Raw genomic sequence first — 25,354 nt, forward strand, 5'->3', positions numbered from 1 at the left:
TGCTGTTTAGTATCAAATCATGTATATTAAGTACAAAATTTCTTTTTGAAAACCTCTGTATTTCTTTATTTTTCTTTATGCAAAATAAAACAAATATTTCCCTCAAAGTGTCTCAAGTCAAATCTAGTATTATATGTATAATATTTACAAAAGTTTTTAAATTATAAATTACAAAAATATCACAATTCCCGCTTTCATCAAAGTTAGGCGTGATGTTGGTTTCCTTAACCACCAGGGGAAAAAAATACACCTGTGATCCTTCCACAGTTTGCCAGAGGAAGATGGATCTTTTTCTCCTCCTGCCTGTGTTTGTGTTTTCAAGGTTTACATTTCCTCTCTTTAAACGAGTCCAGCATGTCCTCCAGAACAAATCTCGGATCATTTTGACACATCACAGCGCCTCCTCCTTCGACACGTGGAAGTCCTTCCCCTGCTCCTGTGAGGGGAAGAAAACATCCTCCGTCTCACCGCCGCCCTCTTCTTTAGAGAGGTGGATACTCGGAGAAGGCGTGGGATGAAACACGGGACAGTCTCTCTCATCTTCTTCCTCGTGGCTCGCCCTCTCTGCTCTCTTTCCGTTCAGATCCGTCGGCCCCACCGGACCGGTGAAGTGGCTGAGCAAGCTGAAGATGACCGTGCCTGGATTGTGGACCTGGACTGGACCTAAAAAGAAGAAAAAACACATAGGAGATCAGTGTAATCATTTGGTTCTCAAACATTTCATAATTTCTTTATGAATTCATGCGAGTCAAGAACTTCATCTGAAAAGGCTTATTTCACTCAGCAGTACCAAGACTGGCGTCTGAAAGAGGGGACGTCTGCTGCTTCGCAGTGTCTCTGGGGAACTGATGAGTCGACTCCTTTGCCTTGCGACTGCCATTTTGCCCTTCCTAAAAAAGAACCGTGTCATCAATTTATATAGAACAGCAAGAAATATCATGCAAAAATCTGTTCAGTTTTGGTAAAAAAAAAAAAATCCCCTCCTTCACCGTTCTGGGGCTTTATGCATCAATACATGATGAAAATTAGATTGATCCATGTCCTAACATTATTTAAAATTAAGTATATAACACAATATTATATTTAAAAAACATGATTATGCCACAGTAGGAAGTAAACAAAAGAAACGTTTAAAGCACTCTGGCCCTGGAGAATCAGCTTTGGCTGTCCATTAATTTTGGAGTGTGTACATGGACATTTCCAAATAATTTGAAATTAATCATTCTACAATGAGAAAGTGTATTTTCAAAGGGGAAAACGCACAAAAGACACATCCACATCGACTGAAGACAGTGAGAGAATAGGCTAAGGCAAGCAACATGTTGGCTTCCTTTTTTATTTTGTAAAACCACGTTAGTGTGCAAAGTTCAATGACCCTGAAAAACCTCAAACTCAGACTCTACCAGCCTTATTTAGCACGTCAAATGTTCAACTTCATATGAACAATTGATGTAATAATAATAAAAAAAACAGGACAAGTGACTTGTTAGGAAGAATTGTTAGCAGTAAGTCAAAACGTTTGGAGACTAAAAATGCCATGTTGGGTGAAAACAGTCAGCATTTCAGCTGAAATGGCCCCTCCACCTTAAACACACAGCAGCTGGGCGACTTGCAGTCATAAGATTTGACCACAAAGGATTTGATAGTAAACTGTGGGGCCACCTGCTTGACACAGTGTTGAGTCAAGCTGCTGCTGCTAAAGACTGCTCTACACGGTACTAAGCCATAGGGTGTACTTATTATTTAGTTGTTTCATGTTAATTTTTATTTAAAAGTCATGTCAGTGTTGGATCTTGTCTGGTGTCTTGTGCAGCTCAGGTTATACTTTTAGGATCAGATGATGCTTTAAAACAGAAGAACTGAAGGATGGGGTTTTTACCATGACTGTATGTAAAGGTAGCAGAAACCTTGGCTTACATACCTCATTACACAGCTTTGCAATAACTGAAAAACAGAATGATGAGTAACATAAAATTAGTTTCAGAACTTCAGTGATGACTCTACATGTTCATCATTCATGTAGCAGAAACCTCACGACAGATCTTCAGTCACACTCATAGCCGCACTGTTCAGTTTAAACGTGTTTATTATTCTTCTGAGTTGATTCAATTACAAAGTTCAGCAGAGGCCGCAGAAACTGTCCTGAATGTAAATGAACAGCTTACTTTGTCGGAAACACGTTTCATCCCGGGGCTGATAGATGCAGAACATGATCACAAGTGCCATGCATCCTATGAAGACCACCGGGCCCAAAATGGCCGCCAGCTCAGCGCTTGTGTGTCCTGTGACAGAGAATTAAAAATAGTGAAAACTAAAAGCAACGCAAAAATCCCAAAAAGCTATAAAACATAAAACTTTCAGAAAAAAAAACATGTATATAAAAGTAGATAAGTGAAACACAGAACAAGTAATACTAATTATATTACTGAATAATAAGCTTTCTGTTTTTTATTTTTAGTTCTTAACTTCACCGTTCTCTCACAAAACAAGAAATAAAACCCTGGATAGTAGCCAGACATTTAAATGCTGCAGTTTTCATATCTTATGTCTAATTTTCTGCATTATCTGTGATTTATTTGACCTCTTTCCCATAATCAGGATTTGTTGCGTTGACTATGTTTTGTGTAGGTAAGAAAGTCAGTTTAATTCATAAAGCACTTTTCAGAGGTCAGAGAACCACAAACAATAGAAACAAACATTAAAAACAGATTATAGAAACATAAAACAATAAAAACAGAATACAATGAAGATCATACAGCATGAAACTAGTAAGGATCCAGTCTGAATGAATGAGTCTTCTTAAAAGAATCAACAGAATCAAGACGGTTCAAAGATGGAGGCAAGACGTTTCTCATTCTGGGAGCCTAAAAGATTTATTCCCTCCTTTCTTAAAATGTGTTTAGGATCTATCAAAAGCCTTTCACTGGAAAATCTCTGACTACAAGAATGTAAATGATACAATTTTTCCTAAAAAGTAGACATAAAAAATGTTCATGCATTTTTTCAAAGCCTTGCAGCAGCATTATGAGGACAGTCTGATTAAACCTAATGAAAATATTCAGTCAGGTTTTGTTCTTCTGATCAGTCAACAAGCAAGAAGCTGACCTGATGACAAACTTTTAAAAACAGCCTCTGATCTGCTTAGTGAAACCCAACCAGAAATAACCAGTGTGGGGTAACACACAGAGACCAGAGTGGAGCAGTGCAAACGCAAGCTGATAGTATTTGTCAAGCACTTTAGCGCCATCTGTAGAGATAAAGTTGGTGTAGCATAACATAACCACCAAGGAAAAACCTTTGTTCCCTTCAGATGGATACGTTGGTATTTGATATGTTTTTTTTATCCAAGGGATTTATTGAGTTACAACCAAAATGATCAACAATAAACAAAATATATTAAAATATATGAAAAGCATTACTGTCACTTTGAGTGTAAATTTAAGGTTTTCCTCTTGACAATTATTATTTTTTAGATAATTAAGCAGATGTACCCAGTTTTCAGGCATGCTTGTTCTTAAAAAAAGCTTTCTGGCTGTGTGAAAGAGTGGTGGCAGCATTATGCTGTGGGCCCCGCATTCCTTCAACAAGACGGAGAAGCTGTTCAGAGTTGACGGGAAGACAGATGGAGCTAAATACAGAGCAAACATGGGAGAAAATCTGACAGAAGCTGCAAAAGTCACAAGACTGAAGCAAAGGCTGAACTTCCAGGAGAACAAAAATAAAAAAAAATACAGCGATAGCTACGTACATTGAAATGTTAAATGTTCAGCAGAGAATCAACTGTAAATCTATTTAAAAAAATCACAAATGTTCTCCAATAAGACTGAGCTTCAGCTATTTTGCCAAGAAGAATAGAGTGAAACGTAGCAAAATATTGAAAAAGACTTATAATTGAATACCTATTAATATGAAAAGCGCTGTATTTTTGGTCCAAACCACAAAACTTGAACATAATGAACAGCTGTTAAAGCTTTTCCTCAGACTCAAACACACTCACCTGGTTTGGGATTAGTGGGGGCCGGAGCAGGAGGACCGCACCTGAGAGGGATGAAACGGAAAATATGTGAACAAAAGCAGACGTCACCGTCCAGCTGGATTTCCAAACCCATTCCAGATTCTCTATTACTCAGTACTTTAACAGTAATCCAGTGAAAACCACGACTCACCTGGAGGAGCTGCAGGGTTTATCCTGAGGTGAGGTAGTTTGTCTGTCTTTGCCCACAGTCACTGCTGGAGATGAGAAAGAGAAACATTACACCTTTGTTTCAGTTTTCACCAGAATAAAATAATTCAAAGTTTCACTTTTTGTTTTCACTCTTTCTTGAAATAAAATAAAATGCCACTTTTAGTGATCGACTCCACTGTCCCTGCTGTTTTCTCACATACAACCATATTATTCTCTTATTTTCTCTCATTGTGTATGTTAATAACAACATGTAAAACAAAGTCCCTCACAGACTCAAACCCACACAGTCTTAGTCTTTTAAAAAAATCTTTAATAACAATATTTCAGCCACTTGGGGGCAGTGAACACAACAATAAGGTTTATGACAGACAGATGCATCAGCAGCATCTCACTCGCTGCCCACACACGCTCTTATCTTCTGAGGTGGGTAAACCAAACCAGTCTTCACTAATCAGCATAAAGATTTTTGTGTAAAGTTCAAATCAATCTTAAAACTTCCCCATGAAGGTCAAATTAAGTAAGAGGCAATTCTGGCAGTTTCACGTTCGCATTTTTTTCTCAGATGTCATTTGACGTGATACAAAAATAGTATAATGACACAACATCTGACTTAATGTTAAGTATTTAAAGTAGTTTAAGCCTTACAACATCATCAAACCAGGAAGACTTTATTATTTTTTTATTATCTCCATGTTTTATGCATCTATAATTATTTGATATCGATCTAAAGGGGATAAATCTTTTCACCCAGCAGTTGTTTTTTTTTTACCTTCACTTTGTATCATCTAGTTTATAGAAGCAGAGATTAGTTCTCACTAGTTAAGCTCAAGCAGATTTAAAGTATCTTTTAAAGATAATTTCAATTAGATTTTAAATAAAAACAAAGAGCACACTAGAAAATGATACATGTAATTAAAACCTATGGATGACAGAGAAGCAGAGCAGATAAAGTAGAAATGTCTGAATATCACAACTAAAGCTGAAAACTATGCTAGTCAATAAAGATAAACCTAGACGGTAATTTAGTCTGTCACCATAATAAACCAATCTGTTTATAATATGATCCATAAATAAATAACACACAGCTGTGGGTTTGAATCTTTATAAAGATCTCACATCCTGTGAAACATAAAGTTTTTCACTTAACAGGAAATGTTTTTGTGACTTAAAAATAAGAATACATTAAAGTTTTAACATTTCACGGTGCAATCCACCAGCTTCTTTTATTTTCCTCAAACAATGTGTCTCCTTAGATTCTACACTTGAAATAATCCAACTGTTAATTTAAAATATGTTTTGGAAGAAGCCATTTTCCCTCATTATTTATTACTTTGAATGAGCTTCCTTCAGTTTCCTTCACAGAGCTGGTTGCTACAGGTAGGATACTGACTGCTCATAAAATCTCCGTATCTGAATCATGCCTGTATGGCTGAAGTGGTTTAAATGTGGTAGAAGGGTTAGATCAGACTAACCGTTAGCTTGACTGTCTGGTCGGGATTTCTTTCCGTTTCTCTAAACTGAGGTTGTACAAAAACTCCTGATAACTATCAGAACCCGACTGAGTAAAGACATCGCGTTTCATTTTACGACTCTGGGCGGGATTACTCCTAAGATTGTGTTGCTTTGTTATGTATTTGATCAGCCTGTGTAATTTTTAATTAAACTATATAACTTCTAATTGTCTAATCATAATTAAAACAGGATTTTATCAGGATTTACCTGGTGGGGGTTTATTTTTTTCACACTGCTTGCAGTTCCCTTTGGGATCCACGTCTATGCATCTGAAACCAGACTCACACTCGCATTTCAAGGGGGTTGTTCTGGTGCAGCTCTGAACTTCTTTCAGATGATACTCTAAAGGAGCCAAAAGCCAGACATGAGAGCCGAGTCTCAGCTGATGACCTCACATGCATGCATCAAGTTATTCAGGGTAGAATCGATGCAGATTTGTTTACTTGGTAGGCAGTCTCTAAAGCATGGATGGCACGAAGGCTCCTGGTTGCTCCTTTCGGTGTAATATCCATCAGGACAGGGTTTGCACTCGTAACAAGACTTCTGAAATTCACCTGGCAGAAGAAAGAGGAAGAAACAAGTAAGAACAACAGGATGGAAACGAGTGCCATGAGTGTCTGCAGACCCATAGTGCATATAAATCAAGGATGTGGTCGTAGAGTGGAGATGACAGGGCGTAGTATGTGTCATTTTTTTCATGAAGAGAGTAGAAACTCATTAGGGCACTAACAGAATGACAGATATTTAACAAACATTATTAATGCATAATCACAAAGTGAGTTTAAAACTTTGTAAAGAAGACATTAAAAAAAAAATCACTACACATGAAAATGCAACTTTACCTGCAGGGCATTCGATACACTTCTTGTTATCCGCCATCCTCTTCAACCTCTGATAATTAAGTACAAATAAGAAGAATATCTTCATGCATTTCAATACACTTGACCTATTTTTCAAGTATGAAACATGGTTCTTTCAGTCATGAGTAAAGGTGAACAGGATGAGGAAATGTTTTTTTTACCGTGGGAGAGTTGAGCGCCAACTGTGCAGATAACAGCACAGCCATGAAGTATTGCACAGTCCCCATTCTCTAGGCGAGAAATTAGACGATTTGCAGGTGACTATATTGTACTGAAAAAAATGTTTTGTTCTATATGTGTCGCTCATTCTTGTTACTTTTAAAAACACACAATAACATTTATATATTTTTTACATTTCCTGATAATAAACAATAAAAATGATTAGACCTTACCTTCGGTGAAGTTCTCCCTGTATTCTGCTTCTATTGTTTTGTCGAACTTCCTGTAGGTGAGTGCCTCGGCTTCTCTTCTCTTCTCAGACTCTAACCATAATCTGTGTCATTATTTCCTTACCTGGTTTTGTCTTCCTGCCTCCTCCGCCCCTCACTGCTGCTGCTGTGGTGTTTATACTTTCAGCGCTCTCACACTAGCCAACTGTCTAAGTTTTTATGCCTCAAAAGTGTCATCACTTTCCGTTTAAACTGTAAGATCTGACTAAAAGCTTGTCTGCACAACAACATGAAGAAGGAGTTGATCTTCACAACACCAAGATGGGTTTCAAGTCTGATTTGGTTGTTGTTTTCTAAGAAGACGTCGTCGTTTTGTTGAGTTCAGTTCTTTATTAAATCAAAAAAAAGCTACCAAAATGTCCAACTCCCAGAATTTCATTGAAAAAAACTTGATGATGATGGGCGTGAAAAGAGGTAGAAGTGTTTAGATAGTTCCCTGAATTCACCAAGAAGTGACACTGAACAAATTAGTCATTATAGTGACAACAATACATCTTTTTTCTAATCATTCATCTCTCTTACTGAAAGTACGGTCAGAGATTTTCCTCTTGGTGAAGATAAAAGCTTCTTCAGTCATGTAAAAAGAAAACCTTGAATAAAGCTGGTCTGCTCGCACCCTGATGTCATTACAGGTCTAACAATGTGCTTATCATTTTCAGACTCTTTGTGTACAGTTCCAGTGAGAAGTACATAAACTCATCTGAAATGTTATAATTTAATCTGAAACTGGTGACATCAGATGTCAGGAAAATGATTGAACTGTTCAAAAACAGCCCAAAACCCACAGTGACTCAAACCTAACATGAACTGGAGGCTGCTGGAAAACCTGCGTCTGTGCCCACATTAAAGCCATAGTAGTGCACTTACCAGGAAATTAAGTCCCAGCTCCACACCCATCTTCAGGCTCGAAATAAACTAGCAACACGCTCTCTAAAGAAAGGTTTAATAAGATTGAGGTGGGGCAAAAATATCACTGTACAAACTGCAAAGCATGGTGGCGGTTGTACCATGCTGCGGGGCAGTGTAACTTACATAAAACAGCGTCTATTTCTCCACAAGAACATTTCATACTTTAAAGCATGTTGGTGGTAGCATTGTACTGTGGGATTGTTTTCTGCCAGATGGATTTCCAAACACACATCTAAACTGTTTGGGGAATAATCCGGCTCTTCCCAAAACCAGTTTAAATGAACTCTACCAGTTTAAACATAGAGCTAAAACTGTGGCAACTAGGAGCATGTGGTTGAGATACATCTGACCAAGAGACATTTAACCAAATAATGGGGGAACCTGTGCATATTTGAGCATGTATGCACAACTTTGATACTGGAAACTCAAAACTTTGTACCCAGAAAGAAAAATTATTCAAGAGAAAAAAAAACAAACATGTTCTCCATGAAGGTGTACGTAAATTTCTGAATGAAACTGAACTGATCTCTTCCTTTTTGTGTATGTAAACAACAGAAATGTCAGGAAATGTCATAGATCCTCTCAGCAAACCTTCCAGATATTTTGTGACAGACGCACTATCCTGATTACTCGGTTCAAATCTACTAAAATTTGAGCTCACACAGGTAGGTCATTAATGGTTCACACAGCTCGCACATACCGATTTAAAACTCATTCATTCATTTTCTCAGAGAAAATGAGACGCATATTTCAAAAAATAATCTAAAAGACGCATCATTTTTGAGAGAAAAAAATTCTCTAAAACACTTAATATTTCCACCTGTGGGGGGGGAAAAAACATGCTGTTGAAAGTATAAGAAAACTTTCAACCTAAACTTGCCAAGGTTATGAATAATTATTATCTGAACTGTAGAAGTTTCAGTACAAACATCAGAATGAAATGTTTTGCAAGAGGAAAGACAAAATGTTGATCATCAGTTGGATCTTTTATTCATTCAGTCTCTCTTTACATACATTACATACTTTAGCTCTGCAGTAAAGCTTCTAAGCCAAAAAAGTATTTCATTTTGACGCAAAGTCACACACTTAAATTTCCCAAAATGTCCACAGGATTAGTTTCCAAATGTTATGAGACACAAATTGGTATTCAACTCTTGAGGGTTTTTTTTTTTTGTTTGTAAAAACACTTTTATGTTTTTATCTGCCAAATATTTAATCGAAACATATTTTCATTCAAATTTCAAGTTAATTTTCATTTCAGGCGTGTGACTGCGGACGCGCTTCTTCGAGGTCATCTATATATTCAAAGCTATTTTTTCATTATTATTATTTCAAAGCCATTGTACAGTCATTTTGCAAAAGCATTGGTTTTTCACTGGCTCATTTTCCTGAACTTGAGTTGTTTTTAAATTGACTTTACTTGGCCAACACATAGACTCATAAAGGAAGTTTAGTAATGGAAAATAGCTCTCATTTGATTCTGAATTTCATGGGTGACCACAGACAAAAGACAGTCTAATCTAAAATGTCACCCTTTAGTAATTCTATTTCATTTTCTACAACACTGTGCATCTGCGCCAGTAAAAGTCGTTTTAAAAACACCCACTGAAAAGACTCAAGAACAGACACACGGCACATGCATACAGTAGAGACTCACTCGGTGTCTGAAAGTAAAAGGAAATGGCTTTCTGGGCCTCACACGGCACATAATTTCACATCTTTCTTCTGGATTCAAATGGCAGAAAAAACACTCGAAGCAGCTGACCCAAACAGCCTCACATGCAGACGCTGAAAGCTGCCGTCTTTCGTCATCGAAACAAAAGTACCGAAGTGAGAATCACGACATTTCACCTGGTTTAATGCGACTGAAAGAAACTAGAAGGAGTTTATGATGGTACTGTACAGCAGTGATGTGAGGTTTACTCCCCCTGACAGTGATGATAGCCAGCGATGCTTTCCTGTATCATTTGGTGTTCAAATGTATAATTAAACATGAGGTACGTGTTATAAGTTCACCTGAAATATGCAAAGGAAGTGGAAACAAGTCTATTTCCAGTGTCGTCTGTTTTACAAGTAGTAGCGCTGATTGCTTCATAAGATTCATATAGTTTTGCTTCCTTTCTATGTGCAAACGCTTCTAGGCTCAAAAATAGGTTTCGTTATATACATCAAGCACCTTTGTGACATAGCTTCCACAGCTATAACCAGTTATTTTTTCTCAGCTATTTCCTAATGAGTCATAATCTTGACTTTTATTTTGGCACTCGGTGAGTAACTTACATGAATTTTTGACCATTTTGGTTCCTCTGCTGTCTTTACAGATGTTCTGCTCCACCATGGAGCTTTGCTTAAACAACCTGCTCACGCTAAGCTATAGTAAGCTGCAATAAGACTCATTATCAAACAGCTCTGTGATCTTTAGCGTACAGTTTTGAACTCCAACTCCAGGCAAGCGTTAGGAGTAATATTGCTGTAACGTATGCAGACTTCATGGCTAAACTGAAAGTTTTTCATTTTCTTTCTCTCAGTGATTAAAGTGGCACAATATTTGTGTTTAGTACTTCTGTTCAACCCATAAAAGTTGGATAAAGGCTTGTCTGGGGATGCTTGCTGTTGATTTCCACTTGTTTTGCTGCTGAAGCTGCTTATTATGTTGGACTTTTTCTTCCAGAGATTAATTTAAAGCACTGCCATGGATTATTTGGATGGGGTTCTGAATAGATATTATTTGCTGTCAGAAGATTAGCTGCTGTTTTCTAAACAACCAAAGTTTGGAGAAACAGAGATTAGTTTTCCCTGGCGAGTCAAGCAAACTGTTTGACTTTAAGTCAGGTTTTGTAGAGAGCATTTGAGTGTTTAATATGTTACCTGTAGTGGTTAATTGAACTACTTGAGTTAAATTAAACAGTGATTAGCTTTCACCATTGAGTTCAGCTAACAAGCAGTTAGAAAAAGATCAGAACAACTTCAACGCTAAGCTGATAGTTTGAATTATTTAAAGTGAAATTCTGTGGCGATGCAATTAGCCGTCAGTATCTTACATGCAGCTTTCTGACCATAAGATTCTGTAAATAATACAAAAGGATGGTGGATATTTGTCCACCTTTGTGAAAAGCTAGCAGTGAATCATTGCCTTGTTAAGGATCAAATAAGATTTTTGTTGCCTTAAAACAACTCCAAGTTTAAAAATGGAGGTGGATTATTTAGAGTGGGGCTCTGAGGAGACACTGTAAGTAGTCAGTAGCCTGCAGGTGAGTCAAGCTAACAGCGAATCAGAGCAGAGCCAAGTCCAAGGAGGAGTTGTTTCATGTTTATTTACTCTCCAGCTCACCAAACCTTTTAAGTGTGCGTCCTTAAGATGACTTCATTATGTAACATTTATTGCATTCATGTTTTTTTTCTTCTTAATCTCCTATATGTAAAGAATAAGTTTACATTACTCGAGTTTGGAGAAATAAAACTTGTCACAGCCAGGTACAAAGCAGATTTCTGCCACATGAAAACAACTCTGATTGTAAAGGGACTGCTGGAATTGTTTGGGACAGGGTTTTGAGCAAAAAATATCTGGTTTATAATTAATAAGCTTAAATTATCTCAGTTTGAAGAAGAAAAAGTTGTTTCCTACCAAACTGTCAAGCTAATGGATGGTTTCAAAGTAGATTCCTGCCAGATCCTGTAGACAGATACTGTAGTGTTTTCATGAAACAAGGCAATCCTTTGTTTTGCTTACTTTGACATACATTGTAGTTCATAAACTGGATCTTAAAGGCAATCCTCTGGAGAATTTAATCATCCAGTGTTTAGTGCATCCATGATTCCTTTTAAAACAATGTGGGATGTGTTCGGTGATCATGTCGCTGCTCTGCTGCTGTGACCATTCAGTAATAACGCTTGCTTAAAGTTCTCTGAAAGCAGAGTGTGATTTGCTCTCCTAAAGCCTGACTCCAAAATTATTAACATGCAACTAAGAGCGATGTTGCGAGTTAATTCTTTGCAGCTGTCTTGCTGAAAGGAGCCATTTTTAGCCGGAGCGGTGGGTCGGAAGATGACATGATTCACAGCCTATAAATAATGAGTGGACAAATATGTCCAAATATATATATGACTTTTTTCAGTGACTGCACACTAAACTGTCCAGATGAACAAGACATGTACTGAATATGTACTTTATGTAGTTTTGTATGATGTTCAGCACAAACTCAAACTCTGTTTTGATACTTTTATACGTTTATCTATGTCTTTGATTTGACAAAATTACCTTGTGAGATTTAATTCATCAGGATGTCTGGAAGGCAAATAAGTTGTGCATCAGGGGATCTAATTAGATTTCAAACACAAACATTGATTAGAAACTACCTGATGGTGAAAAACAACTTGTAATCTTTCCCTTATCCCCAGCTGGACATTTATGGGCAAAAAGACTGTAAATACACAAAAAGTGAAAATTACAGACTTTATAGAAACTTTACTGAGGATAAGAGTTTTAAATATTGCTCATATATCATCACTGATGAAGTGTATGATGACTTGAAGATTAAATAAGTTAGTTTATAGTTTTTGTTACCTCCCTGCTTCACAATAATTAACAGCAGCTTGTTTTCTAACAATCACGTCGGGATCTTAACTTTCTTAAAGTCTGAAATCAATCAGTCTGAATTTCAGGTTTCCCTCAGACTGATCTGTACGGGCAACACATCATCAATTAATTATAGAATATCTTCAATGAATTTCCTCAAATGTAAACACGGTGTTGCCGTAGTTTCACGTGTATACGGTGTGGTACTGTCGCAGTTTGTAGCAGAGGTCACATGAACGCAGCATCTTTCAACGGCCGAGTGACGAAGTGTCAAGATCTCCCGTTGCTCGACGAAGAGGGCGGGGAGCATGAAGACCTGTCGGTGTCTCTCTGGTCGCTCTCCTCTGACGGTACGACAGGATTACTGCATGCAGAAAACACAGAAAGAGAAACAAGTTACAGAAAATAAGAGAGAGTCATTCCTGAGCTTATAGGTTTCATGAAATGAAAAAAAAAAAAATCAGCTTGATAAAAGACACTGACACAGAAATTGTAAAGTTAATTTAGGAGAATAAATTATAATATAACAAAAAGTTAACTTATTTCAGTCATTCTATTCAAAATATGAAACATATTCGATGTGTTACATTATTATTTCAGTTTTTATTCATGACTGTGATTAACCTCTAATGATAATAATGACAATAATGATAATCAGTTTATCAGATAATTAGAATATTACTTTAGACCAAAGTGATCCTTTCGGCTGCAGTTCGTTAACTGGAGGCCTGACAATCATGATTCCCAACTTGAAAAATGCAGTTGATCTGATACATGACAATGAGGCGTAAGATATTTTAGAGTCCAAACCTGCACCTATCTGATCTTTGAAAACAAGAATTTCTTCAAAAAATATTTCTAAACAGACAATTAACAGACTCAGACTCTCAGAGTTTTGTCTTCTTTTGTCTACCTGCACCCCAGTTTTACTTTAAAACCTTTATAGCTAACATAAACATCCTAACATTATGCAAATGTGTATAAAAATTTGTGTTGTCAATCAATTAAAAAAATTAAGCAGATTAATCATGCTCTAGTGATGTGATTAATCATGATTTTCAAAACCATGCATGTAACATGCTTATAAATATGGACATATGAATATATAAATGTCTGTTTTCCAGTTTTTTCTATTCATGAAGGTTTCGAACTATAAATTGGTTTATATATTTATAAAGTCAGGATTAACAAACATTATAGCAGCTGAAAACTGCTTTATTTATTTTAATAAAGGTAAAAGGTAAAGATAATTTTATTTACATAGCACATTTTCAGCAACAAGGCAATACAAAGTGCTTTACGGGAATTAAAACGAAACACAAACAAAATAACAAACCAAAAGAAAGAGCAAAGAAGAAAAAGCTAATAATGTTGATCCAAAGTAAAAAAAACTAGATACTCCTATTCAGGGTTGGTAGATAAGTATAAGTAAGTATCCTCTGGTCTATTTCTTTTCTGGGATGGGAGAATAGGAGTCTAAAAAGTAGTTGTTCAGATAGTTTTTCTGGGTTCCAAGTTCTAATCCCTGTTCTGGATTCCTAAATCAGTGTACGTATTCTCTGGACTTTCTAAGTGTACTCTAAATTTGTAAAAGTAACGAGTACTCCACAGTTTCTAAGTAATAATAAAACCTAAATGTTTCTGTTCTGGAAGAATGTTTTCTGGATTCTAAGTTTGTTCTAATATAACAAATGTCATAAATAGGAAACCTGAAAAGTTCTAAAAAATAGAAGAAATGCTGGTTATGCTAGTGTGATGTGGGTGTGTGTTTGTACCTGTCTCCACTCTGAGTGATGAGCCTCCTGCAGGTCTCCATCTGAACATCCAGGCCTCTCTTCATCGAGCACATCTCCATGTACTCATGCAGGTGTCGGTTCATGTCGCTCTTGGCTGTAGCCAATTCCAGCTGGAAACACATCCCAAAGATTCAAATCCACAAAATCACAGACAGGAATGTTCAGTCCGACTTTACAAAGTGGTTCACGTGTAAAAGATGAGAAAACACAGGATTCAAAACCCAGCTTTACTAGTTAAATTACAAATCTGAAAAACGTTTCATTGGACTCCGTTTTAAGATTTTACACCGCAAGTTCCAAACGTGCATGCAACACATCCATAAACATATGGACAGCTGTGTTAGATCACTGTTCAGATGAGGTGAGAATGTAAGTAAATAAAAAGAAAAGAAATGAATGAAGAAAGGTAACACACATCGGCAGGAATCTTATTTAAGTTTAAAAAATGTCTGACCTCAATCTGGTCAATTGTCTCTTGGTATTCCTTCTCGCGGGACTTGAACAGACACTCTGTGTCATTAATCACCTTTTCCAGACAGTCCTCCTCCCACAGACAAACACAGAGCAGTGACAGTTTGAGAACAGGAAAATAAATATGTAGAGATGATAAAATGTAGTAAGCATAAAATGAGCCTGTTGTTGAATAATCCGACACAGGAGAGAAAACAATCCAACCATAGCTTCCATGGTTGTTTTATGCTCAGATTTCACTGACTAACGCAGCTGTTTGTTTCAAACAGACTATTCAACAATGAAGCAGCTGCTGAATGAAATCAAACACCTACATGCATTTTTTTTTTTTTGGGGAACAAACGCACAATAAAGGTTGTAAACGTCTCGGTACTGAAACTGTCCTGGTGTTAGAAGAGTCATCAAACGACATCAGGAGCTTAAAAATCAGGAAAAACTTCAACATACGAAGCTTTTTTCAGCCTTGATGTCACAGAGAAAATCTGGCAATAGCAGAACGCAGAAAAGCACTGATGATTTTCATAATACTAATCAAAAACAAATTTATCTTCTCAGTGTCAGTTGAGATTGAAACTGTTTATCTAATGAAACTGCATAAAAAAGTAATATTATTGAATATCATAATATGGAGAAATGTATACCAAAATGTGAAGATAGATTTTAAGCGTGATAATCTGTCCCCTGCATCATTTGTTTTTTTCTAAACAGACTTTCTTGTAATATTTGAAAACAGTCTTCATTGGTACAGATAAGAAAAATTTCTGAAGGCCTATCAAAGTTTTTATTTGCACTTTTTCAGTTTTTCTCAGCCCTACCTCCATCACTAAAGAGTGTTGTTGTTTTGATTGTGCTTTGAAACTGGGCATTTTTCATCAATGCATCATATATTCGGGCTGACACCGCAGGATCGTTTTCTAAAAATAACTCGCATTGGTGCAGCTTACCTCTCCTGGGGGATGGGTCGGATCTGGAGGCAGAGTGCATCCTGGGAAATCCTCCCAAAGAAGCAGAGTCTCCTCAGTCTCCTCCCAGGCCAGACTATCGCAGTCATCCTCAAATTCACATTCACGTCTGTGACGACAACATAAACACACGTGCATTTAGTGATTATTAAAACCAGACTGCTCTATTATCAGATAATTGTCTTTGTGGTTAAAAGCAGACCACTAACAGCTGAGTCAGCATCCTCTGCATCTCCTCGTTGATCTGATTGGCTGAAGATCCAAAGTGCTCCTCTTCTTTAGCCACGCCCACTTCGCCTTCAGAGGTGCTGACGGATTCGTCACATTCACTCCCGTTAAAGGACAGGGGCGTCGGCTTGCGCCGGATACTCAGAGATGATTGGTTGTTTGGAACCTGCAGTGATATTAACAAGATTAAGTTCAGGAGATCAAACTCACTCGACGTTTGTTAAGTGAAAGCAAGCACCCCGACTACCTGGTACATTTGGATCACGTCTTCACAGTTCCTCTGCTGCGCGACGTCACACAGTCGAGCTGTGATGTCGATTCGTCTGCAGATGTCCATGTCCACCTTCATGGCTTTCTCCTGGATTTTGGTGTCCAACTCAGACAAATTCTGCAGAGGACAGAATCAGGTTCCAAAATCATGGGAAAAAGACACAGCAGGAGAGAAACTAAAAAATCTTCCACTGGATTATTGCTGAAGTATTAGCACAGCACCTTGAAAATGCATTAAAACACCATTGATTTTTTTTTCCCCCACATTTTGTCACATTATAACTAAAAACTTCAATGTATATTTTGGACTTTTCAGTGATAAAACAACAAGTGAATAACTGTGAAGTGGAAGTTAAATCATACATGGTTTCCAACAATTTCTAGAAAGATGACCTGAAAAGTGTGGCGTGCATTTATATTTAGCTTCACTTTCTCCAATTATGGCTGGATAATACGGCTGAAAAACGTGTCACAGCATAAGGGGGTCATATCAGCTGATATTTGTATAAGTTTTTAAAACAATTTTTTTCATGTATTCCACCTTTTTGTTGATCTACCACATAAAATGCATTCACGTTTGTGCTTGCAAATGCGCAAACAATCAAACGATCAAAGAGGTACAAATACGTTTACAAGGCTAAGCACTTGGAACGCACAGAATTTATTTCAATGTTAAGAATCTTACCAGAGACTACTAAAGATAATGAATAACAAATTTGCACATTTTCTTTAGGAAAAGCTACAAATGAGAAAGCGTTTATTGGTGCTTCAATGAAAGTGATGGTCATGTTGTGGCTGCGCTCACTCTGCTCACATTGCTCATGAGGCCTTTGAAGAGAACCAGCTCCGCCTTCAGCTGCTGCACCCTGAGAGCCAGCTCGTCCTGACAACCTTCACTCTCCTGCAGGTCCTGCTCACAAAACAGTAACCAGAAAACAAGATTCATGAAAACACCTGAGATGTCCAGCCGTAAAACGCGACACTTAAAAACGGCTTCTTTTCTTCTGCGGAGCGCTCAGTGACACTCCAGATGCAGACTGAGTTTTGGGGAAGTCTAAACGACTTTTTCCTCTAACTTGTGTAGGTACGCAGCGACAATGGTCAGGCTCTTATCTTTCTGGAGTTGTGCTTTTTGCCATTTGCGGTCGATCTGGCTATGTAAAGCTGCCATCTAAACGGGGTCAAGGTAAAGATTCCTGGCAATGCTGCATGTAAGTATAAAAAAGCACGCACACACAGGAAACCAAAGACATAATGTGCGTAGATTGAAGCACAACTGCAGGAAGTACAAATAAGGCAATCTAACACACAGAGAGGTAAGTATCTAATTTAGTAGTGGGACTTCCTATATGAAAATGCCTTCTTTTGAAAAAGATGTTAACTGATTTAAAAATGAATAATTAGCAGAGATCAATGGCTGCAGCATGCATCAAGTACTACTAAGGAAATTATGAGTGGCTGAGAAAGGGTGAAGGTTCTTGCTCATCACGTTCATCCTGCAGCTGCGTACAATCATTCCAATCAATAAATCAGTTCAATAAATCAATTCAAATTAATTATATTACAGCTCACAAAACTGGCATTTCAAAGTGAAGATTGGTGCCAACACGACTTTTACCAGGACTTACCTTACATTTCCTGTAACCACAACAACCAAGTCCCTTCAGTTCAAGTTTTCATGGTAAAAAAAAAAAAAAAAATGTCCATGCAGGAACTTTTGCCAGACAGTGTTACCTCTTGAAGATCTGCAATCTTCTGCTGCAGGTCCATCCTCATTGTGTATTCTTCCTCCCATCTAAAAACACACACATGTCGGGGTAAGTATAGTTTCAGCCAGTCTGTACTTCTGCATCTTAATCCAGACAAATATAAAGTGCATATCATCGCGCCATCTTTGACGTAAACTATTAATCCTCAAATATTTAACAAGGTTGCTATGTATCTATTCAAAATTTTGTCTATGAGAAACATTACAGCACATGCCATCACAGATATAATGCAACAGAGGGAACATTTCCTAAAGCGGCACACCTGGAGGCCTCTGAACCAGCTGATGGAAAACTGACGGAAAACCCCTGAAAAAAATAAAGCAATCAACACTGTAGATCTAAAAAAAGATTTCTATCTCTATTCACAAATAAATATCAAAAGTAGGAAGAATCTGTTTTTAAAGAGATGGTTTTTCAAGTCAAACGTACATTTTTACATAAATGATGTGATGATAATTAGATTGAAAATGACTTTTAACTTCACTGCACATAGTCTGAGGTCATAACAAGCTTACAATAATAAACCTCACTCCTTTGCACGATGAGCAGAGAAATATCAAATATTTAAATAAATGTTTAAAAACTGAGCTTCCAGAAGATTTGCTTATGACTCCATATATAATTACTGATGGAGGAATCTGTGCATGACAGAAGATTGTATGCAAGTTTGAGATGGAGACTCGTGATCTCCAAGTGGTCAGATGGCACCACATCAAGAACCGTCAGTCAGCAGCGGCTCATATTGTGCTGTATTGTGGAGAGAAATAACGGGAACCAAACGCAGAACAAAGAGGTGCCAGATGGATGTACATTACAAAATTAAAAATAAACCAAAACACGCTGTAGACACACTAGGAGATCCTCTCTGTCCCACCTGACTGAGTCTGAGCTAATTCAAAATAAACAATGGGTAAAAACATCCGTCGGCAAATGTGATCAAAAGACTTGCAGCTGTAATTGCAGCAAAAGGTGGTTCTACAAACGTTTGGCTCAGGAGAACTGAATACAAATCAAAACTTTTAAGATTTGCATTTGTGAAGGAACGAAAACAAAGGTTTCAGTGCAGAGCTGTTGCCTTGCAACAAGAAGGTCCTGGGTTTGAATCGGACGATAGACGGATGGAAAAAAGTGGAAACCATTAACCTTTTTTCTGCATTTTAAAAGTGGAAATATTTTTTATTGAAGTTGGTAGCTGTAATATGAAAAAAAACTGTAAAAGTTGACGAGCTATTTTTGATTTTGAAAGGCCCTTATTAGACTTGCATACTATAATTGACTCAAAGCGACTCCTTTGTCCCTCAGGTGTAAAGGAAAGGCAAAAATTACTGAGAAGGAAAAACTTCTCCTGTCAGAAGGTTTTTCCTACCTGTGTTCTAGGGTCTGAAAGACATCACTTGGTTTGTGGGTAACAAAGGAAAGAAAACTTTGAAGAAGTAAAGCCAGAAATATAAATGTATGATCTTTTTTCATTTCAGTTTTATCTGCTTTGGTATTTATCACTTTTTGACTTGTGGTTTTAAAACAGCATCCTAAGACCGCTTCATAAGGACCAATTTATTTTGGCATTGAAGTAATGTAAAATGTCAGGATAAAATACAAAGTTTTCTAAAAGGAAAGGAACAACTCTAATACTTGAAAATCGTTGATTTGCTTTCATGCTGCATGAAAAGCAAACAGCTGAAACGTTTGCGGGGAAACGTGTGAGAACTGAACTAAGCACTTTGCTGACTTCCTGATAGATGATTCGCATGCAGCTGCTCACATGATTGACTCATAAATCTTAACTTTAATACACTTAAAAGTCGCGAGACGAAAATGTGGCCTTATACCATCCACTCATGAGGGGAAAATCCACGCTCTGCATTCTGCTAAAAACTCTTGCAGAACGCTGCAAAACGCCAAACCCATCAGGGAATACTAAATCTGAAAGGATCTGAGTCATGAAGCAGGGGGCTCCAGTCGTTGTAGGGGAGACGCTTGCTTGATAGGCGAGGTGCACAAAGTCGAGGAGTGCTGAGGCCCCCTCCTTTTAGCTGCTACAGCTTTGCAGAGCATGCTGCATTGCAGATACAGTGTGTGTGTGGGGGGGGGAGGGAGGGGGGTGCTGCGCAATGGAAGAAAGTGTGAGCAAAGGAGAGGAAGTGGGATGTCTGCTTCTGGTTTGCTCATGTAAAGGTAAGCTGAGATAGAGAGTGTGGTTACCAGAGAGGAGGGAGGTGAGGGGCACCAACTGAGAAGAAGTAAAAGAGGAAGATGAGTTACAGGAAAAACAACAAGACATGGATGACAGAAGCTTTGATCAGTGCAACCTTGCTTCTATTTAGAAACGACAAATAACATTACAATTGGAGAAATTTAAGGATGTCATCAGATGCACACACTGCTTCATTTATTGTCTCAACTAGACAAGTGTTAATTCAGTCTCTTTAGTCTCAATTTGCAAAGAAAGCAGGAGTCGGAGCAGCGTCGCATTCCTGAGCGGCTGCAGTCGTCCCTCCGCCTCGTCCACAAAGAGCCACTATAATGTGGTTAGGATGGTCTCTGAAGAATGCAGTGCTGATCGCTCGGACACAATGCGAGGGCATGCGGTGATGAATGAGCAGGAACATGAGGCCTGCTGAAGGTCACTCAGAGAAGACAATAACTAAGTGTGTCCCATACTGAAAACGAGGATTTAAAGGTGTATTACCTCCAGAAAAAGGAGGTTCATGCTGTGTCTTTTTCATTCATGCTGGAGAATGAAGCATATCGGCTTCAAGGGATACTTCAGTGAGGTCCTGTTAGAAAGTTAGAAGCAGAAAGTAGATGACTCTCTTCTCATCTTCATTCAGCAGAGATCCAGACTAGCTATGCTTTTAGGCTAAAGCTACAGGCTGCTCAGACCTTTAGCCTCTTAAAGTTAAGCTATTTGATTGTCCATAAAATTTATTTAAAATTAACATTTCTCTTCAGAATCTAAAAAATCCAAAACAAGCCAAATGCAAAACCCTAGGAAGGTGCAATAGCAAACCAATCCTCTGACTTGGAGGGAGAAGAAGATACTTTATGGTCTCAGACTGGCTACTTAACACCTAATGGTGAACCGGTGCACAATGAAGGTCAACAACTTAAATAAGCAAATTCGAGAGCCTGATATTACCATCTCCTCCACGGCTGCACCTGGAGATCCGTAATTACCATAAACACGACTAACATGTGAACACAATAATAATTAAAGTGGCTTAAAAAGCTCATTTGTGATAGTTATTTTTATTACATTTTATTGCTTCCTTTACTATCAGTTACTCCAACCAGAAATGTTTTGCATACTCAATCATCAGTAGGTGTTTGACGCAGAATGCTAATTGGTGACGTACTGCCTCCTACGTCCATTTCCTGTGTAAATAGTCATTGGCCTCTGTCCAACATTAAGTGCAACAGTTTATGGGTCAGAAAAATAGAACTTGCAGAAATATTTTTATTAAAAGTTGTTTTAAGACATTAGAAGTCTGATTTGGCCTTGGCTCCTCCCGCATTAGCCGTTAGCTTCACCTGAGGGGAGGCGTTTTCATATTGTTTATCGTTTATCGTGATATAATTCTTGTAATGATAAGAATTTTGATTCGTAGTTGACATGACAAATTCTAAGTAATGACGCTTATACCCCACCAAAACTGTAGTGATTGCTGTTGTTCGTTTTAGAAGAAGAAGAATTACTTTATTCATCCCAGCAGGAAAATTATTTCGCAGTTACAGCAAGAATTTTTTATACACAGATTAACACACACACGACAGGAGCTGCGTCTGCAGGCAGCCAGCTGAGCCGGCGCCATTTTTGAAGGAGGACATGCGGCAAAGGTCGTCGGGACCGGGAGTCGAACCAGCGACGTCCGCGGGTCTAAGGCCTCCAAATGTGGGGCGTGCTAACCCCCTGCGTTTGCTACTTTCCCCCCTTTTGTTCAATGAGAATATAAATTATCTTAAGAATATAGTTAAATGCGGTTACTGCGAGCAGCTTAGTGATGTAAGTCAAGCGCCTTTTTCTGACTGGTGTTCTAAACAAGCATATTACAGCAGTGTCTCTGTTTGTGGGGATTTGATTGCTGCATCATGCAGTCAGAACCACACAGTTACCTAAAAGGAAGTAATAAAAAGTTCTTATTGTCACTTTTATTGTTGCAAAACATTGTGATAAAACTTTAAGTCTATATCGTCGATGGCAACTTCACCTTCAGTCTCTGACACCAACAGATCTACATATCGTAGCTGCAAACTAAACACCACTCTAAAACGCCACAGTTTAAAACTCCTTTCAGCATCTCTGCAAAAGGTATGCAGTTCAACTTCTCAAAAAAATGTCTGAATTATTAAAGTGAGTCCACAGAACAGCATCTGATAACAAGATACTTCTCACTAATCAGAATTTATACTAAACCAAAATGCTTTACAGTGGGTTAGATATTAACAACTTATACCCTTCCAGCAGAACCCCATATGACTAAATCCTGAGTTATCCTTTTAAAGGGAAAGTCACACTGAACGCATTGCAGCAGTAAGCTGTTGTTCTGAGAGGAACATTGCAGAGTGATGTCATCTCACAGCTGTGGCCTAAATCTGGCCCACATGATGATGATGATGATGATGATGATGATGATGATGATGATGATGACATTTAGCTGATTAAATCATTAAAGCAACAGAGATGAAGAATTCTAACCAGCAATAAGCTAAAAGAACCAAAAGTGGCCTCTGTTGCATCTCTGGCTCAATAACAATAAACTTCGGCTGCATTTTAGGAAATGAGTGCCACCACCTGGCCTTTCTGCAGTCCTAACAGTCAATCAGATTTATATTTAGCTCCTCGCATGTGCATTTTTTCCTGGGCATTTGTGGCAGCAGCACCTGCCTCTGTGGTGAAAGCATGAGGTGAATGCAGACCAAGATGAAGGTGCAGGATGGGCAGGTTTTGTGCTGACTCTGCAGATCAGCTGTCTCCAGCTGAAGAAAGCTGATCTGCAGCTGCTTAGCAGTTCTGCTCACTCATCCAATGAAGACCATGAGAAAAAAAAAAACACTCAAGAAATAATTCTGCAATGAGAGGGTTTGTAGTATAACAGTTAAATAAAAGTGTTTTAGCCTGTTTACCTTCGTTTGTACTCGTCTCTCTCGCGCTTCACCTTGGCCAGGACGTTGTAGAGCGCTCGAATCTCAGGGGTGATGGTGTCAATCTGGACCCCGACTCCGTCCGGGTGCATCCAGGACACCCCGGGGCTTGGCAGGCGCTCTGCCCCGGGGCCAAACTTACGAGTGTGGTTGTAAGACCAGATGGTCCCCGGGAGGAACCGTGGAGGAGGGTTGGTGGAGCAGCTTTGGGTTGTTTTATTCGACCCTGGAGAGTCCACACACGGCGAGGCCTGGCTGATGGTGATGGCTGGGTTACAGGTGCCATTGGTTTGGGTTGAGCTGGAGTTTTCAGAGCCTGCTGGTGGGTAGGTTGTTGCAAAAGAAGGTGGGAACAGGCTTGTGGGCCTCCTTGCTGAGTTGTTGGTGTTGTGGAAGGGAAGAGAGCCTGGCCTGAGCGGGATGGTCCCTACAAACCCAGTCTGCACCCCGGCCTCCTGGGTGTGCAGCTTGTTCTCACAGCATCCACTCTGACAGCCCTTGTTGGCATCCAGCGCCTGCTGCAGCTGCTTCTCCAGTATCTTATTCCTGCGCTCCAGTTCGTGCACTTTGGCCAGAAAGCATCGGAACCGCAGGTTGAGGGTCTTGAGTACGCTGATGTTGGAGCCCAGGTCGTTCCTAAGGGCCATGGCTGCAGGGGGGTGCGGCTGCGGCTGCTGCTGCTGCGACGGCGGGGCTGCGCGATGCTGGTAGGGGCCGCTGTGGGTGTGGTGGAGGTAAGGTGAGGTCTGCGGATGTCCCGGCTGATCGGGCCCCGGGGCGGCCTGATCACCCAGGAGAAGAGAGGCCGGGTCCGGTGCGCCGAACGCGGCTTCGGGGAGAAGGGCGGAGGGGGAGTCCGGGTGTCCGGGGGCCTGGCTCTGCTGGGGGTGCTGCTGGAGATGTGTGTTGGCCCCCAACAAAGGATTCATGCTATGGTATTTAAAACTAAAGCGCTGCAGATCTGGCATGAACTCGGGCGGAGAAATGTCTTGCTACAGCAGAATAATATTTCAAGATAAACTTCACTTAACAGCAGCGCGCAGCCTGCAGAAGCAGCGTAAAACACCACTGTTTTACCTGATTATGTAAGCGTTTATAAATAAAAAACCTGATCCTTAAAGCCCGGAGGTCTTAACGTCGGCTGTTGCCGCTGCTGCTGCTGGATCCCTGATCTCTGACGGTCCACAACAACAACAGCAAATGTGGAGCCGAAACCCAGCAGAGGTAGACTCCACCAAACACCAAAGAGAAGAGCTGCAAAATAAACCGAGTGAAGTGAAGCGGAAAAAACGCAGAGGATGAATGAACAACAAACAAATCCAACTTCTCCGCGTTAATGGTGCTCAGCCTGGGAGACGTAACCGCAGGCAGGAGCAAGTGCTGCGGGATTGGATGATCCTCCTACCGTAAATACACTAATAGAAGTCCACAAAGCTCAGCGGCGCTCAGTGCTTTTGCGCCTCACTCATGATGGCCGGTTACAAGCACAAACTTCAACGTGATTTGTTTTATTTTGTTGATGCATTATTTTAGAAACGTTCTTCTTTGCAAAACAAAAGATTATACTTTTGTATCTAGACTCCTTTAATCCTCTACGATCAGTTTCTTTCACATCACACCATAAATAATATTTTAAACATATTCAAAGCTAAACGTCTCACAAAACTACTTTATCGATGGGAAATAGTTTGGCACAACTGGAAGAGTGGCAGCAAAAGTCATTACTGGAGACAAATTGGCAGTTCTGATCAGAAGAGTCCAAAGTTGAATGTTTTTGACAAACCTGCAAAGCACAATATGTTTATATGTTTCCCAAAATAAACACACAGCCCTCACAGTGACACACAGTGGCAATATCATGCTGTGGAGATGCTTGAGCAGAGACAGCGAAGCAAATGAGTTTATTAGAAGGTAGGTGACGCTAAAACAGGGCAATGCTAGAAAAAATTCGGTTCTCAAATTATTTTTATTTTGGTTACAGATGATTCTAACAGCTGAAACCATTTTCAACACAGCTGTCAGCTCTATTTCTTTATGGATCTTATTTTGCATTTTTTGGACAGTTGTCACACCACCAATTGAGTCGATTTATTTTAAGGATCTTGTAAAATGAGTATTTGTTTCATATGCATGAAAAAATGTGAATAGATTAACCAAGTATGCTTTGGACTTATGATAGGCCAGGGACAAGCAGTCCCTTTGTGCAACACATAACTTGTCAAAT

General features: G+C 39.0%; 2 protein-coding genes across 5 annotated transcripts; both read right to left on the reverse strand.

The window, feature by feature from the left end:
* Positions 1-38: 38 nt before the first annotated feature.
* LOC116717293 (uncharacterized) lies at positions 39-7,303 on the reverse strand. Its single transcript, XM_032558557.1, has 11 exons — positions 6,951-7,303; positions 6,720-6,786; positions 6,541-6,589; positions 6,142-6,252; positions 5,906-6,040; positions 4,167-4,230; positions 3,998-4,038; positions 2,166-2,282; positions 1,922-1,944; positions 791-890; positions 39-663 (listed from the first exon to the last, which is right to left on the reverse strand). The coding sequence occupies exons 2-11, from the start codon at positions 6,783-6,785 to the stop codon at positions 392-394; spliced, it is 978 nt and encodes a 325-aa protein (XP_032414448.1). The 5' UTR covers position 6,786; positions 6,951-7,303; the 3' UTR covers positions 39-391.
* Positions 7,304-8,883: 1,580 nt separating this feature from the next.
* iffo1b (intermediate filament family orphan 1b) lies at positions 8,884-24,510 on the reverse strand. Of its 4 annotated transcripts, none has more exons than XM_032558555.1 (9): positions 23,113-24,509; positions 17,954-18,014; positions 17,034-17,129; positions 16,197-16,337; positions 15,931-16,115; positions 15,704-15,830; positions 14,743-14,829; positions 14,268-14,398; positions 8,884-12,856 (listed from the first exon to the last, which is right to left on the reverse strand). In XM_032558555.1, the coding sequence occupies exons 1-9, from the start codon at positions 24,096-24,098 to the stop codon at positions 12,763-12,765; spliced, it is 1,908 nt and encodes a 635-aa protein (XP_032414446.1). In that variant the 5' UTR covers positions 24,099-24,509; the 3' UTR covers positions 8,884-12,762. The 4 variants fall into 4 exon arrangements, with proteins under 4 accessions (XP_032414446.1, XP_032414445.1, XP_032414444.1 ...); XM_032558554.1 differs by having other exon boundaries at positions 14,743-14,832; XM_032558553.1 differs by having other exon boundaries at positions 14,743-14,835.
* Positions 24,511-25,354: the final 844 nt, after the last annotated feature.

The sequence above is a fragment of the Xiphophorus hellerii genome, chromosome 3 (genome assembly GCF_003331165.1).
Source record: "Xiphophorus hellerii strain 12219 chromosome 3, Xiphophorus_hellerii-4.1, whole genome shotgun sequence".
NCBI lineage: Eukaryota > Metazoa > Chordata > Actinopteri > Cyprinodontiformes > Poeciliidae > Xiphophorus > Xiphophorus hellerii.

Coding starts and splice junctions, on each gene's coding strand:
- LOC116717293 (XM_032558557.1), bottom strand. CDS start 6,785: ATGGGGACTGTGCAATACTTCATGGCTGTGCTGTTATCTGCACAGTTG. Junction 1,945..2,165: donor TGAAACGTGTTTCCGACAAA/GTAAGCTGTTCA, acceptor TCTGTTTTTCAG/TTATTGCAAAGCTGTGTAAT. Junction 891..1,921: donor TTGCAAAGCTGTGTAATGAG/GTATGTAAGCCA, acceptor GTTCTTTTTTAG/GAAGGGCAAAATGGCAGTCG.
- iffo1b (XM_032558553.1), bottom strand. CDS start 24,098: ATGCCAGATCTGCAGCGCTTTAGTTTTAAATACCATAGCATGAATCCT. Junction 16,116..16,196: donor ACGTGATCCAAATGTACCAG/GTAGTCGGGGTG, acceptor ATATCACTGCAG/GTTCCAAACAACCAATCATC. Junction 15,831..15,930: donor CAGAGGATGCTGACTCAGCT/GTTAGTGGTCTG, acceptor TTGTCGTCACAG/ACGTGAATGTGAATTTGAGG.